This window comes from Monodelphis domestica, chromosome 6 (assembly GCF_027887165.1).
Source record: "Monodelphis domestica isolate mMonDom1 chromosome 6, mMonDom1.pri, whole genome shotgun sequence".
NCBI classification, from domain to species: Eukaryota; Metazoa; Chordata; class Mammalia; order Didelphimorphia; family Didelphidae; genus Monodelphis; species Monodelphis domestica.
In genome coordinates, this window is record NC_077232.1 from 30,027,326 (window position 1) to 30,044,292 (window position 16,967).

A 16,967-nucleotide genomic window follows, 5' to 3' on the forward strand; every position below is an offset into this window, starting at 1 on the left:
TCGTTCCAGGGCTAGATCGAAGAATCATTTTTTCTTGATTAAAAAATTGGACAACATAAGAGCAAGCAAAGCTTCTTCATCCCCATAGCTGCTATTGTTCTCCTTGACAAAACCCTCCTCTAGAACACACACACACACACACACACACACACACACACCACACACAGAAAAGTTGCCTTAGATATAGGGTGATACTGAAGAAAAGAATGGTAAGTTTGGAGCCAGGAGGATCTAGGTTCAAATTCTAGGTTTGCTATATGACCACAAATAAGTAATTTAACCTACTTGGTCTAGTATTAGTTTAACTGTAGTAACTTTTTTATAAAGACACACATGGTTTGGAATCGGGAAAGTGCTACCATCCCCAGGTAGGACGGAGGCTAAGTAGACAAAGGAAACATGACTCTGAGCTCTTTTCCAATCACAGTGTGATGGCATGTGTGCCCCAGTTCTCAGAAGGCTTTGGGGGAAGGTCCTAGACTCTTTGGGTATATGAAGAGAGGAAACAGGAAGGAAAAGATGATTAGACTTAGAGTCAGGAAGTATGACACTTCCTGGTTATGGGACCATGGATAAGTTGTTTGGCTTCTCTGAGCCTCAGTTTCCTCCTCTGTAAAATGGGGGTAGCAATACCTATAGCACTCTTCTCAAGAGGCTTTCATGAGGTGTAAGTGTGGTAATATGGGGAAAAATTAAAATGCTATAGAAGTAGGCATGATTACTAGTCCATCCTAACATCCTGAAAGCCAGGGATTATTAGTTCAATTTGAAGCCTCAATATATACCTGAAGTTATAAAGACAGATATGTAGGTAGAAAGATAAGATTAGATAGATAGATAGATAGATAGATAGATAGATAGATAGATAGATAGATAGATAGATAGATGGATGGATAGATAGATAGATAGATAGATAGATAGATAGATAGATAGATAGATAGATAGATAGATGGATGGATAGATAAGTAGATAGATAGATAGATAGATAGATAGATAGATAGATAGATAGATAGATAGATAGATAGATAGATGGATGGATGGATGGATAGATAGGTAGATAGATGGATACCTAGATCAATAGATAGATAGATCGATTGATGGATAGATGGATGGATGGATGGATGGATGGATGGATGGATGGATGGATGGATGGATGGATGGATGGATGGATAGATGGATAGATAGATAGATCAATAGACAGACAGACAGACAGACAGACAGATAGATAGATAGATAGATAGATAGATAGATAGATAGATAGATAGATAGATAGATAGATGGATGGATGGATGGATGGATGGATGGATGGATGGATAGATAGATAGATAGATAGATAGATAGATAGATAGATAGATAGATAGATAGATAGATAGATAGATAGAAAGAAGATGGATGATAAATGGCTGGCTGGATAGAGATAAATGGGATAGATGATCAGTAGATGGAGAGATGATTGGGTAGATCAACAATTGATTGAAAGAGATGGCTATATTTAGATATGATAAGTAAGTAGATATATGCATAAATAGATGGATATAGATGCATAAGAGATAGATAAATAGATGGATGGAAAAGTGGTTAGATAGAAGGAAAGATAATAAATAAACAAGGATAGATGATAAATGGGCAGATAGATGATAGTTATATTGACATTTGGATAGAAAGATAGATGGGGGACAGCTAGGTAGCTAAGTAGATTGAGAGCCAGGCCTAGCCAGAAGATCCTGAGTTCAAATGTGACCTCATATATTTCCTAGCTATGTGACCCTGGGTTCATTACTGGACCCCCATTATCTAACCCTTGCTGCTCTTCTGCCTTAGAACTAATGTCCAGTATTGATTATAAAATAGAAGGTAAAGGTTTTATTTTTAAAGAAAGCTGGGTGGGGGGCAGCTGGGTGACTCAGTGGATTGAGAGTCAGGCCTAGAGATGGGAGATCCTGGGTTCAAATCTTCCCTCAGACACTTCCCAGCTGTGTGACCCTGGGCAAGTCACTTGACCCCCATTGCCTAGCCCTTATCACTCTTCTCCCTTGGAGCCAATACACAGTATTAGAAGGTAAGGGTTTTAAAAAAAGAAAGCTAGATGGGTAACTATATGAATAGACAGATGACTAAGATGGATAGATGCATGGGTAGAAAGAAGAACTTGTCTGAGTACTAATACAGTTGAATTGCTTGTCCATTCTGGGAGGAGAGAGGAAATAGGGAAGGGAGACAACATGAATCATGTAACTTTGGAAAACTTATGTGTAAATTTGTATTGGAATAAAATAAAGATAAATTTAATTAGAAAAAAGAATAACTAGATGGATAGTAAGATGGGTAGGTAGATGATAAATAGATGGCCATCTGCCTGAATAGATAGATATACAGATAAATGATGGAGGTAGATAGATAGAAGCATTTATTAAGCACTTACTATGGACTAGGCACTGTGCTAAGTAATCGTTGGGGATACATATACAAGTGAGTATAACAACATAACTTAAAAATTACCTTGTTCAATAGCCTCATCTTACAAATGAAGAAACTGAGACTCACAGAAATTGTTATCCTCCCTATTTTACAAATTAGGAAACAGACTCTGAGAAATTAAACCTGTTCATTCCTATTCTGCAGATGACCACACTGAGGTACAGTGATATGATATGATTTGCCTAAAGCTAATAAGTGGTAAAGCTTGGATTTAATCTCAGGACAATCAATTGATTTGCATTTATTTAAAAACCAAACCAAGAAGTCATGAAGGGTTTGGGTGTTATGTATAGTACTAGGCACTAGGGATCAAAAGGCAAAAAAAATAAAAATAAAAATAGGAATGTGCCATTGTCCTTTTATGGAGTTTCCATTCTTGATGTTCACCTGACTCTAAATCCAATGCACTTTCCATTCTACACTTTAATAGAAGGCATTTCTAACGCTCCTTCTGGACAAAGACTTTAAAGTCATTTGGAATTGTGATTCCCAAGCCACCCAAGAGAGCTTGGAATTCTCTGAGTCACACAGGAATCTAGCTGTTTAGGTCCGAGGTGCTGGTATGTCTCTGTGTGTTTACGTGTGCAACCTGCCCAGAATCACAGACCATTAGTGCTTGGATGGACCTTGTAGACTGTCTGCTCATTCACCTTTTCTGGAGTCCTTTGGTGGTTTGATGAAGGCTACAGACTCCTTCTCAGAATGTTTTTTGAATGCTTTAAAATGAAATGCATTGGGTTACAAAAGAAAATCATTCCACTGAAATAATTAAAATATTTAAAAAACAAAGTTCATGGACTCTCAGGTTAAGAAGCCTTGACCAAGGCAATTCCCCTTATCTTATAGGTAAAGAACTATAGCCTGAAGATGGGGGTTGAGAGATCCAAAGTTCTATTAATATTAAATTGCTGAGTTTTCTCCAGTGCCCCAAAGATAATGGAAAGTGGAAGGGAGATGTGGCTTTTAAAAGATCAGATCCTCATGTTCTTAAATCATCTCACCTGCTTGAGTGACTTCTTCACTTCTTCAGCTTCTGAACCATGAGGGAGACTGAGTCAGGGGAGGAGAGAGAGGCATAGCAAATCTCTTCATTATATATATATAAATTTCCCCAGGTATAAACCAGAGGAAACACCTGCTTATATGAGGTTTCTGAAAACCAGGGACTGCACTTCCTTTCTCCCTAGCTAGACAGAGACTTATTTATTTATTTGTTTATTCATTCATTCATTCATTCATTTATTTGTTTGTTTGTTTGTTTGTCTGTTTTTGCCATAAGACTATAGGGTCATGGTTTTAAGGGAAGGAAGGGACCTCACAAGCCATCAAATCTATATGTCTCATTTTAGAGCTGTTAGTGCTTTGGGAAGCAATGACACCAAATTGCCAGTATTGAACCCTGCTTCTCTCTATTCTCTGGTTGGGTCTTATCTGTTTCTTGAGGATGTTCTTTCAGCCTTAGAGTTCCACGAGTCCTAAAGACCACTGGGGTCATGGAATTCAACCCTTGATTCTAGGAAGGCTTGAAAACCCTATAATAAGCCAATGGAATCTTAGAGTTAGCAAGGAAAATGGAAAAATCAGAGCAAGTCCTAGCTTAGTTACTGACCAGATTGACCTTGGGCAAGTCATTTCCCCGACCTGGGTCTCTGTTGTTTGCTCAAATGTAAAATGAAGGGGTTAAAAAAGGTGATCTCAAAGGTCCCTTCCAGTTCTGACCTTCTGGGATTCAGAGGTCATATAATCCAATCCATATTCAAGGAAGAGTTTCCTCTACATCATCCCTGAAAACAGCTCCAACATGTGGTCATCCAGATTGACTTTTAGGCAGGGAACTCATTTTCTCATGAGTTGCCTATTTTAGTGCTGGGAAGATCAACTACTTAGGAAGTTCTTTATACTGAATCCAAATCAGGTTCTCTGAAACTTCAGCTATCAAATGTTTGTTAAATACCCACTCAAGGCAAATCATAGACATATCCTTTTCCTAAAGACCTACAGAGGCAAATATCCTGTGATATTCCCCAGACAACAAGGAATAACTCCTAGAGTTTTCTGATGAATAAAACAGAAGCTTAGAGCTGGAGAGGACCTTAGAGGTCATCTAATGATACAGCCTCATTTTAGAAATGAGGAAATCAAAGACCAGGAAGAATGATTCACATTGAATAGGTCATGCCATTGGTGAAGAGTCAAGGAGGCATCCAAATCAAGGACTTCTGGCACCAAATTCAGCCCTCTTTCCATTATGCCATATTGGTGAAAGGTAACTGACAGTTGAGTCTCTGGCCATGGGGTGCCTGGCCTCCACCAACCTCATTTTTGAGAGACTTGAGTCATTTCATCCTTCTAAGCAGACCCTTAAGAGAATGAAATAAAAAGATTCCAAATCCAGTGTTTAATAAGTGATTATTGGAGTGAAATGAAAGAGCAGTCTCAAAAGATAGTCAGTCACTAACTCTCTGTGTGACCCCCATGGGACTATCTGCATCCTTGCTTGGGCAAATCCAGGAGAACTTTTCCAAACACACACACACACACACACAAACACACCATTCTCTCTCTCTCTCTCTCTCTCTCTCTCTCTCTCTCTCTCTCTCTCTCTCTCTCTCTCTCTCTCTCTTCCTTTCTTCTCTCTCTCTCCTTCTCTCTCCCACTCTCTTTCTCTCTCCTTCTCCCTCCCTCTCTCTCTTTTTCTCTCTCCCTCCCTCTCTCTCTCTCTTCCCTCTTTTTTCTCTTTATCCCTCCCTCCCTCTTTCTCTTTTTCTCTCTCCCTCCCTCCCTTCCTCTCTCCCTCTCCTTTCTCTCTCTTTCTCTCTCCTTCTCCCTCCCTCTCTCTTTTTCTCTCTCTCCCTCCCCTCTCTCCCTCCCTCTCTCTTTCTCTCTCCTCCCTCCCTCTCTTTTTTCTTTTTCTCCCTCCCTCCCTCTCTCTTTTTTTCTCTCTCCCTCCCTCCCTTCCTCTCTCTCTATCCCTCTCCTTTCTCCCCCCCGCCTCACACACACACACAGACTCCCACCTCTAGTCCAAAAATTGATTATATCAATGCTTCTGGGCTTTGGGTTCAAGCTCATCCATTCCTTTCATCCTGCTTCTGCATCTATTAAAAGCCTCCATGAGTTTTTATCTGTTGTTTGGATGAAGATTTCCATTGACATGGCCCTCAATACCATCAGAGGCTGAAGCTTCCACTTCTTGTTCTCTTTCTTCTTTCTTTCCCATGGGCAGAAATATCATCTTTTGCGTCCTTATTTGTCTTCAGAACTTTTCCCATGTGGGCCTTGGGATCACCTACCAAAGCTCTCCTCCAAATGGCTCCCTATCATTCCCTTAAACAAGTTTTCCCTCCACTTCTCTCAGCCTCCTCTGACAATGACAGACGTTTGAGAAGGCACCAGAAAAAAAAATCAAAAAGACATTGTAAACATTCCTGGGGGGATCCAAGAAAGTAGAATAAGAGATGAAAGTTCAATGGCCCCAGACAAGACTTCTCCTCTGCTTCGTCTTCTTCTGGCCCCATGCTGCCTTCAGAGTTCTTTTCATGCCATCGTGTGCTCCTGATGCTTTGCTGATGTTCAAGAGGACAATATTCAGGTCTCTCCAAAGGTCAGATTAAAATCACACTGAGGAAATTTTCACCAAGAAAATGCTAACATTCCCAAATGCAAGTGCTAGAGTAGTCAGGAAATGAGCCTAACCAAAACATCCCATCCCAGTGCCCAGTGAGTCATGCGACACCTTTTACCAAGTCAGGTAGCTGCTACATGCTTAGTGGAAATCCAGAATTTCAAAGCAAAAAAGGACTTCTGAGGTCATGTAGGCTAATCTGTGCCTGAACAAGAAGCCTCACCTTGATGATCCCCAATGATGGGAAACTCACTACCTCCTGAGTCAGTCTATTTCACATTTTAACAGCTAGGATGGTTGGCAGTTTTGATTTTCTCTTTAAAAATTTTAATTTTAATGGGTCACTTCTATCCCTTCCCATCACATCCATTCTCCTGTAAGATGTCAGAGATGTTCAAGATCTAATGAGTTTGACCTTTTCCCTTATGGGAAGCCAATAGATCAAAGGGACTCTGGGGCTCCTGGACAAATTCCATCGGTGTGGACTAAGAAGACTATGGAGTTAGCTTGATGTTAATACTGAAAAGAACTTGGCTCTCATGGTTGACCAGCAAGCCCAAATGTAAATCAGCTTGTTGTAATGGGGATATTCTATAGTGATTCCCTCTTGTAGGATGTACTTGCCACTATGGATGAGGACCCATTGCCCTTTTTCTCTCTGGGTTTCCAAAGTTTATTTATATAAGCATTCTCCCTTCCATCAACATTATCTCTTGGACAGACAATACCTAGCTGAAAGGTCAAGGAAGAAAAAGAAGCCATTAGCTCAGCAAACGCATCTGAAAAGGAGACACAGGCCATGATGAGGTCCTTTGCTCCTCCCTCTGTTTCTGAGCCTCCATTTCTCCCTTCCTAATGCTCTGGAATATGTGATTAGTTACTCTTCTCCTCAGGTTACCAAGAGGAGGCACTCTATAAGGTGGTCTCTTGTAAACGTACAACCCCAAAAATTCTAAATCTCCCTACCTGATTCCATTCATCCTTCTTCTGTTTAAAAAATGTTTTTTTTCACACGTTTTCCATGAGAAATTCATTCATTTGTCCCTTTCATTCATCCCAAAGATAGTGGCAATGTGAGTGGGACAGTGAGTTACTAAGAACTGGGGGAAGAAGACATCCTGGAGTCCTCCATCAACCAGGAAGGAAGGTTAAAGATGCCCCAGCAGTAAGGGCAGGGAGAGGGTATGTGGGAAAGGAAAGACTTACCTCTGGTCAGATTGCGCTGTATTGTTTCCTGGGACATGCTGTGTAGACGTTTCATGTAATCCTCACTGTACCAGACGCGTAACCGCTCCCCAGGTCGGATATCACGGCACACTCGGAAGTAGATCTTCTCACTGTGCTGGAAGGCCATCAAATTCTGCTCTCTCTCCTCCCGTGAAATGACCACATATCTGATGGACAAGGGTAAAAATGGCACAGGCTCAAGCAGCGGGTCCTGGGCCCATCCCCGTGTGGGCATCCAAATGTATAGATGTACTCACATGGAAGAGGGGTTGGAGGACATGGGTTCAAATGCCAGGTGTGCCTGTGGGACTTTGAGTAAGTCACTTAGGGTTAGGGTTATCTAGTCCTAGGAAACTCTAGGTTATTCAAGGATATCCTAAATCTCGGCACACTCATCTATAAAATTAAAGGATTGAACAAGATTATCCATCTGGTCCTTTCTAGAACTCCATGAGCTCTAAACCTCTCTCAACAACTACCAGGCGCATAATTCTGATTATTTGTCTTGTAGACAACTCAAACTCAACAGGTTAAAAAATGGAACTTGTTGTCTTCCCTCTGAAACCCACTCCTCTCCAACGTGCACTTCTTCTGTTGACTCATGAACCTTCTAGTCATCCAGGTTCAAGAATCATCTTTGATTCTCGCCCTCTTAGTAGAGTCCAGTTATCGAGTCTTATCCATCCTTTCTCAACATCTCTCATACCCATCCCCTTTTCTACACTTAAAGGCCACTCCTCCAATTTAAGCCTTTATGGCCTCTTGCCTCAACTATTTTAACAGCTTCATAAATGGACTCCTGGTTTCTAGTCTTTGCCCCTTCGATCCATTCTTCATTTTGTTGCTAAAATAGTGTTCTAAAAGCAGACTTACCACGTAAAAGCTTCGGTGGCTTTTTTATTACCATTAGAATAAAATACAAATTTCTCAGATTGGCATTTAAGATCTTTTATAATCTGACTTCACAATGACCCTAATGCAAATACTAATAATATAGAAATAGGTCTTGATCAATGACACATGTAAAACCCAGTGGAATTGCTTGTTGGCTATAGGAAGGGAGTAGGAGGAGGAGAGGGAAAGAACATGAAATTTTAATTTAAATTATAAAAAATATAATCTGGCTTCAAACTACCTTTCCAGGCTTATGAATATCTTAAATTTTTTTTTCAAAAAAAATGTTTTTTCTTCCCCAGGGGCAGCTAAGCAACACAATAGATAGAATGCCAGGTCTAGAGTTGGGAAGACCTAGATTCAAATCTGACCTCAGACACTTCCTGGTTGTATGACCCTGGGGAAATCACTTAACCTCAATTGCCCAGTCCGTGCATCTCTTCTGCCTTAGAATTGGTAGTAAGAGGTAAGAGTTTAAAAAACTCTTTAAAAAAAATTTCCCCACTTTTTTCAATCATTTTTTCCAATTTGTTTCCCAATTTCCACGTATAATTTTTTAACATTCATAAAGAAAATCCCTTTGGATCAGGCTTATTGCATGCTTTACCTCTTCACCTAGTCTACACCGTGGACAAAGAGGAACACTAGCCATCTCATTTCCCACCACTATCCTTTGCACAGGCTGGTCCTCCCTGCCTAGAATGCATTTCTTCCCTAAATTCCTACTAGAATCTTCAGCTCTCTTTGAAGACCGAGCTCACAAGTCATCCATGGAAGGTTCTTCCTGCTCTCTGGTTATCAGTACTCTCTTCTTCCTCTTCAATTAATTATAGATGTCCTCCCCCATTTCTGTGTTGTATCCACCCAGCAGATAAAATAGATGTCAGCCAACTGGGGAGACATAAAGTAGGTACTTGATAAATATGTGCATTGGTTTGCACTAGGTTGTAAGATGGGGATAATAAACTCCCCCTTGTGAAAGGTAATATGTGACATTGGAAAGAAGAATGGCTTATGGACAGATGGTTTGCATCCCAAACTTGGCTCTGCCATTTACCCTCTGTTACCTTGGGCAGTGAATGCAGAACTAACCTGAAGCAAATTATAAAAAAAAATCTAGTGAATGCAAATGGCATTTATTAAGTACCTACTATGGGCTAAGCAGTAGCTTAGTGGTGTGGTGGATAAAGCACTGGATCTGAAGTAAGAAAGACTTATCTTGATGCATTCAGATCCAGTCTCAGATACTTATTGGCTAGGAGATCCTGGACAAGTAATTTAATAGAATCATAAATTTAGAACCAGAAGGTGCCTCAGAGGTCATCTAGTTGACCTCCCTCATGAGACATGGAAAGTCAAGAGGTTGTCTAAGAACTTTGCCTTTTCAGCCCAGCAATGAATGTTTATTATCTGGTCCCCAAGTTCTAGCAGCCAGAATTGATTTCTGCACTCCATTTTAATGAGGAAGAAAGAAATGGGTTCTTATTTCCAAAAACAAGCCCTGGGATAAGTCAAAGGATCCAGGAAAGATTAAAGATGGAGATTGACTTTCAGGACACATATTCTGGGGCTCTAAAGGATTCTGAGGGTAATTCTTGAATTATACAAGGAAGAATATTTTCTCTGTGATACTGCCTTGATGCCTCACTCATCATGGCACAGAGGTGTTCCTGGATCTCTGAAGGCTGCACCAGAAGCCTCTGGCAAGTCACTTAACAATTCTGTTGCCTCAGTTTCTTCAACTATAAAATGGGGATAATAATAGCATCTACCTTTCAGGGTTCTTGTGAGGATCAATTATATAATATTTGTAAAGTGCTTAGAATGGTGCTTGGCATATAGCAGGCACTATATAAATGCTTATTTCTTCCCTTCTTCCCTACTCTTCTGGGAGTAACACCTTGAGCATGTCCCATATGATGTCTTGTATTTCTACTGCCTCAAAACCCATCTTACTAAAGCTGGCCACCAGGGGACAATTTTCTAGTCCAGTGCCTGGGACATAGTAGGAGCTTAATAAAAGGTTTGATAAAAAAGAAAAAAAAATAAAAGGTTTGATAGATTAATTGAGTGATATTAGGTCACAGCAATTCAATGGACCATCTACACTGGTCATGGAGGGGTTTCTATGACTTATGTCTGTGGCATAAGTAATGATAATAATGAAATCATGGGGCTCTTAAGTCCTGTAGCATCATTTTAGTTAAATTAATTCTAGAATGGAATATCCCAAAAGAGAGTATAGTTTTAGGATTTGATGGCTTAAAAATAAACTAAAACTTTGGGGATACACTATATTTACACAATTCCTTAAGATTTGGAAAGCATTTTGTGTACATTATCTCACGTCTTTTGAAATGTCTTTTGGTACATTTTGAGTCATTAATCCTCCAGGCAGACAGAGGACATATAATAAGTCTCAATCCACTGAGATCATCAGAAATGTTTGCCTCCCTGTTCCAGATAACTGAATGTCTTCCCTACTTAAAGGAGGGTCACTTAAAATACTCTGATTTTAAAGGAGGGCTACTTAAAGTTACTCCTTAAAAGAGGTTCCCCTAAGTAAATTTTTGAAAAATATTGAAAGCATCCAACAAAAATATGGGGGGCTGAAAGGGATCTCAGAGGCCATTTAGTCCATTCATCTCATTTTACTGCTGAGAAAATTTAATCTTTGGCAAGGGAAGTGACTTGGTCAAGATATCTGTCAGGTCCAGAGGCAGGATTTCAACTTAAAGCCTTTGAGTGCTTCTTCTACTGTTCAAAATATTTTTAAACAATGTTGATTTTCTTATAGAAATTGCGAGTGTGAAGATATGATAGAGTTTGGATATGCTCCCAGAAGCCCAGGTCTTACCATGTGACAAATATCCTCATGACAAATACAAGTGATTTCAGTGTCCTATTATATACCTGCCTTGCCCTGTGGAAAGCACAGATGGCAACCATCTTTCCTGATTCTTCTAGGTGAGTGATTATTTGCAAGGTGGCTTGAAGGAGCTCCTAGGCCATCTTATATCACGTATCATGGAAGAAGTCAGAGTAGTAAATCCTTGGAAGGCAGGATGCATGATGGGTGGAGGGAGCGGGGAGCAACTCTCCCCCCTAAAGTCCCCCCAATATCCAGACAACTACCAATAGTAGACAGTTTGGTAGCTATTTCTGCCTCAGTTAAAGTTAGAAAAATCAACGAAATACAAGAATCCCAGACCAGACGTCTCAAGGTTTTCCCCCGCAACACTGCTGACTCTGAGTACACATGGAGAAGCTCCAAGAAAACTCATTGTCTAAAAAACTGTCGAATCCATTGTCTGTTGGCTTTTCTTGAAACAAAGCAGATTTCCCAGCCAGGTCCCCAAATGCCTCCGATCTAACTTAGGAAAAATAAAACTTGGTAGGTCCAGGTTTCTGGATAGCACGAGCCTAAAGGTGGGGGGGGGGGGGGGGAGGGGAAGAAGGAGGCATTTCAAACCTATCCCAAAACGATTCTGTTTTATATAGTTGTAGACATCAACCACCTCCCACCCATGGAAACGAGGGTATCGGTGCTACAGCTTGCACCCCTTACATTTGGGACAGTATATACAGCCAGTGCTTTTGTCTCGTCACTGGACAGCAATGACTCTGGAAGAGTGAGGCTGATGACTTTGTGCCACTTGGCCTCACTCCACTGCAATTCATGAGCAAGTCAAGACATCACCCATGATGTCATTGGACCTCTTCCAAAGGAAAAAGGAACTACAGTAAGCACTTAATACATTTGTGTCCAACTAAGAACTTAAAAAACACTTCCACCATTTCCTGGGTACATCACTTTCCTAAAAGCATCTTGAAGGTAGGGACAGTATCTTCAGCTTTTCTTTACCACAAGGCCTCATGAAAGACTAGACACATTTTTCATTCATTCATTCATTCATTCACTCATTCATTCATTCATTCATTCAATTCATCCTTTTCCATATCCCCAAAAAGGCCTACTTTAAGACTGGGCTCATTCACTCATTTTATTATTTTCTCTAGTGACAACTTGGCCTATTGGAAAAGTCGACTCAATTTTTATTCATCCACCCATCCATGCATCCACTGATCCATCCATCTTTATGCTTTTCTGAATCCAGAGTAATATCAAAAACAGGCTGGGCACATTCATTCATTCATTCATTCATATCTTTCTTAAGTGTCTACTGGGTGGGATGCAGGGGAAGGTAGAAAGAGAATTACCTTGACCTCAAGGCGCTTAAAGGCACAGGCAGAGAAATCTAATAAAAATTAGAATATGGCAAGTGCATGAAGAGTCCAAAGCTATCCCATCGGATCGGGAAGAACTCATCTTCTGGTAGAAATAATCCCCTCTGGAGGAGATGGCACGGGTCCTGGAGGAAGGGTAGTGGTGGGGAGGGGGGCAGAGCTCCACAGATACTCCTTGACTTGAGTGGCGTGGGAGGGATTGAGAAGGTAGACAGGGCTTCTCTGCCCACTGGCTTCTTTTTAACCATCTACACTGCTTCTCAAGGCCCCAAGGAAACACCATGGTGAATTGGCTGAGGGTTGGATGGGGTGGAGAGGAGAGGAAGTGAGCACACACAAAAGAAAGAACTTGAAGGCTAGGTATGTTAGAAGTGTTAGATATATCTTTTATTACCTTTTTAACAAAAATACTTCCAAAGGAAATTTTCTGGGGGGAAAAGGGGAAGGAGCAGGCGTGAAGCATAGCCAATAGTTATGGAGGAGATAAAGGGATTCTCAGCTCAGGTGGTCATGAAATGCTATCCTAAGAGAACAGAGTGGAGAAAGAAGGCTGAGGGCAGGTTGTGGGGCATCTAATGTCCCTTTCCCTACCTTAGGGCTGAAGACGATGGGGTTCAGTTGGCCATGGTGAATCTGGGAGGGCCCCACTCTCTAGGTCTAGGTGGGCTTGGGATGTCGGTCCTGACTTAGGAGGCTCTTGCTTGGGCCAGCCGTGAAGACAGGAGGCCAAAAAGAAGGCACAGTGAGGCTCACTGGGCTGACCCCCCCACACACACCATTTATGTTCATTAAAGCTACCTCCAGCCTCCCTCCTTGACACCTTGAGCACAGCTTGAACCACAGGCCAAATGCTGAAATCCAGGGAAAGCTAGAGATGTGCGTTTCTGTCTCCTTAGGTACGTTATCTGCAAGACAGCCGTGGACAGCCAGAGAAACTAAAGGGATGCCAATACCGCTGAAGGGCCAGGAGGAAGGGAAAAGAATGAGCCCTGTCAGGCGCCCTCCCACCTTCTCCTTCCAGACCTCACTCCCGTCCCCCCAGGACAGAGGACAACCACACTCCTGCGCCCTCAGCTTCCTCCACACCAAAGCCAAGGGATTAGGGTCAAGAACAGTCACAGGACGGGAGACAGTACTGGGCTAACCGCCAGGCTCCCTCCTTGCCAACGGCAGAAGAATCCTCCTCTTTTAAGCTACCCAAGATCAAACTCCTGGCTGGTGGAACGGAAAGAAGACCCTGAGGTACTTCCTATTGATCCTCCCGCCCGGGGCAGCTCACAAAAAGCCTCCCCGGGTCTCACTATCCCCCTCCGGGAAAGGGAGACGCAAAGTCTCTCCCCTGCCTCCCCGGCTCACGAGGGGGTTGTCGGGATCCAACAAGACGACAGAGGGTGAGAGGAGCTGACAAGTACGGAGCCTGCGCGGCAGGGAGGCGGGGCTATGGTTCGGGGGCTTCCCTCCACCTTCACCTGCTCTCCTTCATAAGCATCCCGTCCTGCCCCACCCAAGGCAAAACACAAAACTAGCTCCCATAATGGTTCGCCCAAAAGCATGCCAGCCAGGCACGGCCATCGTGGAGCGGAGGGCACGGCCAGTGTGTCTGAGCGTGCTGAGCTTGGCTGCACCCAGCTTCCCATCTTTCATCCGCAGAAGCCACGCCTAGGACTCTATGCTTGCGGAAGCGGAAGCGGAAGTGGAGCCACCTGCCCGCCTGGGCTACACGGGCGGCGCCGTTCCTGCCTCTTCTGAGTGGGAAAGTCGGGTTTCCCACCCAGACCCCCCCAACTTCCGCTGGCTACCTAACGGGTGGAAGCTTGGGGTGGGGTGGGGTTCCCTGAGAGCAGCGAGTACTGCTCCTGGCAGACCTCCAACCGGAGCAGGAGACAAGGGGGAGAAGGCGAGGGCTTGACCCCAGACGCGTCTGAGGAGTCGGCCCGGGACCTTCCCGATGACGTGCCTGGACATCCGGATAAAGACGGAGGAAGCGTGCTTTGCCAGGACGGCCCTGTGCACGGGGTCCACTAACCCTTCTCTAGTACGCTTTTCTTTTCAGCTCAACCCAGCTGGGTTAGACACGGTGCTTGCGTTTCCGAGAGCGAGTAGTCCTCGTAGGGGGGGTCGGCTCCAGGCGGGGCTCTGCTCGGTGGGGCTCAGGCTGGAGTGGTGTGGGGGGGGCAGCCGCCAGGCTGGGCCCTTGCTGGAGTGCGCGGACTCCATCTCGGATCTCACTCAGCATCTGGCACATCTGGCTGACCCACCCAGTCAGTTCGGCCATAGCCTGGCCAATAGTGTGCATGCTGTCTGCCATACTCCGGTGGACGGTCACCAGCTCCTGGCAAAACCGCTGGAAGGGCTCCGACTCCTGGGCTTGCGAGGGGAAGCCATGCCGTTCAAAGGCTGAGAGTGGGGGACTCTGGGAATGGGACGGTGGAGGACCCTGGGAGAGTGGGTGGGGCAGGTCCTCTGGCTTTGCTTCCACGGTCTCTGATGGGTGGGAGGAGGACAGTGATTGGAAGAGGGCTGGCCTGGCCAGGTGGGCAGCTTCTTCTTGATCTCGATGGAGAGATGTCAAGGGGGGCCGATGCGAGGGTCCAGGAGTCTCTTCATCTTCATCATCTTGGGAGAGAGAAATGGGACATGCAAAAGATTAGCAAGGCAGAAAACGCCTGAGGCCCCAAAGTATCTGCTGTTAGGCAAAGGGGAGTGGTGCTTACACCCCAAACTAAATAAGGGCCACCCACTTCCCTCGTCCCTATCCTCTCCATGCCAGATAGGCACCCTGCTAGGAGGGAGGTACACTCCCGCTGATGGCACACCTGGGAAGGTGGGGCAAGAGTCAGCAACAACCCTTATGGCTGCCCTCCTGTCCCTAGAAAGCATTTCCATTCTGCTTTGGATAGATCACTGCCCTAGGAATGAAAAGACTAAGGCCTCCCTAAGTTGCTGTGGGACTCTGGATGTCTCTCTGGGCATCGATTTCTCCAAAGTAAAATCACATATTAGAAAAGATGGTTTCTAAGGGATCCTCCAAACTCTGATAGCCCATGTCCATGTCCCAAGATCCCTTTCCTGCTCTGATAGTCTATGCTCAAAGGTCCCTTCCAGCTCTAACATTTTAGGTTCTAAGGTCTTTTTTAGCTCTTACTCTCTACCTTCTACCCTTTCTTATGCTTCTAAAGTCCCTCCCAGCTCTGACATTTTATATAGTCTATATATCCTCTCTTCTGGCTTTAGTGTTCTATGTTCTAAAGGCCCTCCCAGCTCTGACATTTTATATTCTAAGACTCCTGCCTTCTGGCTCTAATGTTCTATGTTCTAAAGACCCTCCCCAGCTCTGACATTTTATATATTCTATATATCCTCTCTTCTGGCTCTAGTGTTCTATGTTCTAAAGGCCCTCCCAGCTCTGACATTTTATATTCTAAGGCTCCTGCCTTCTGGCTCTAATGTTCTATGTTCTAAAGACCCTCCCCAGCTTTGACATTCTGTGTTCTTTGTACCAATTGTGACATTCCACATTCTTTGCTCTAAGGTTCCTTCCAGTCCTAACACGCTGTGTTCAACATTTTAACGACCATCCTAGACCTGATATTCCATGTTTTATGTGTTTTGATGTCCTGTGATTCTGAATAGCTGCTCACACTGCTCTGGACTCCAAAGCCTCAAGAGGTCATTAATGGGTTTTCTGGTGCCCCCTCGTGGCCACCATGGACACTACAGCTTTAAAATGTCAGTTTCCATTGTAGTTGGGGTGGGGAAAAGGGAGTGGAAGAGGGCAATGGTTTTTGAAACCGTGAGGACGTGGGATGATGGACTGCCGAAACCACAACTTTGGGGTCTACTCTCCCCACCACTAGCCTTTCCTGGTCATGAGAACAAATTTTGAGAATAGAGTGAGGACCCAGGAAGAAACACATTGTGGAATCTTCCTTGGGGCTGGACCTTTGCATCCCTTAGTCCACATGCGAAGGCCATCTTGAACAAGACAACTAGTCAAGCATGGTGTCCCTCAGTGTCTGAGGGAAGAATCTCCATGCGAGCAGGCTCCATGGTTTCTCCACCATCCTGGAAAGGAGGGCTTCCAAAGCTACAGCCGGTCTCCAGACACTACCCAGGCACCCAACCTCACCTATCGGCCCAACACTGCTCCCATCTCCATGAGGAACATGCCACCTATGGATGCACATCCACAAACACATTCCTAGCCCCACACTTGAGATCTCTGAGATCAGACAACCCATGGCCAATGAGTGATGAGGGACCTGCCCCTTAGGAAGGGAGCTTCATAAGATGACAAGTCGAGGAAATCAAGACTCAGTCTCTCCTCTTTGTCCCCTGCAATTGGACAGAGTCATAGAGAACTGGCAGCATGGTGCAGTGGATAGAGCACTGAACTTGGAGACAAAGACATGGGTTCAAATTCTACCTCAGACACTGCTTCTATGATGCTGAACAAGCCAAAGTCAACTAGCCTTGCTGACCCTCCCTCGACATT

At 43.8% G+C, this 16,967-nt stretch overlaps 1 protein-coding gene across 18 annotated transcripts in view; it reads right to left on the reverse strand.

The window, feature by feature from the left end:
* The window catches only part of PRDM11 (PR/SET domain 11), a 100,538-nt gene that overhangs the window by 16,137 nt on the left and 67,434 nt on the right, over positions 1-16,967 (reverse strand). For 13 of the 18 annotated variants that reach the window (XM_056801904.1, XM_056801907.1, XM_056801898.1 and 10 more), the window contains exon 6: positions 7,310-7,497. In XM_056801904.1, coding sequence (XP_056657882.1) covers positions 7,310-7,497 — 188 coding nt within the window. Of the gene's footprint in view, positions 1-7,309; positions 7,498-12,833; positions 15,089-16,967 lie in introns of those variants that run through there. The other 5 variants (XM_056801912.1, XM_056801911.1, XM_056801909.1 and 2 more) reach the window with 1 other exon arrangement.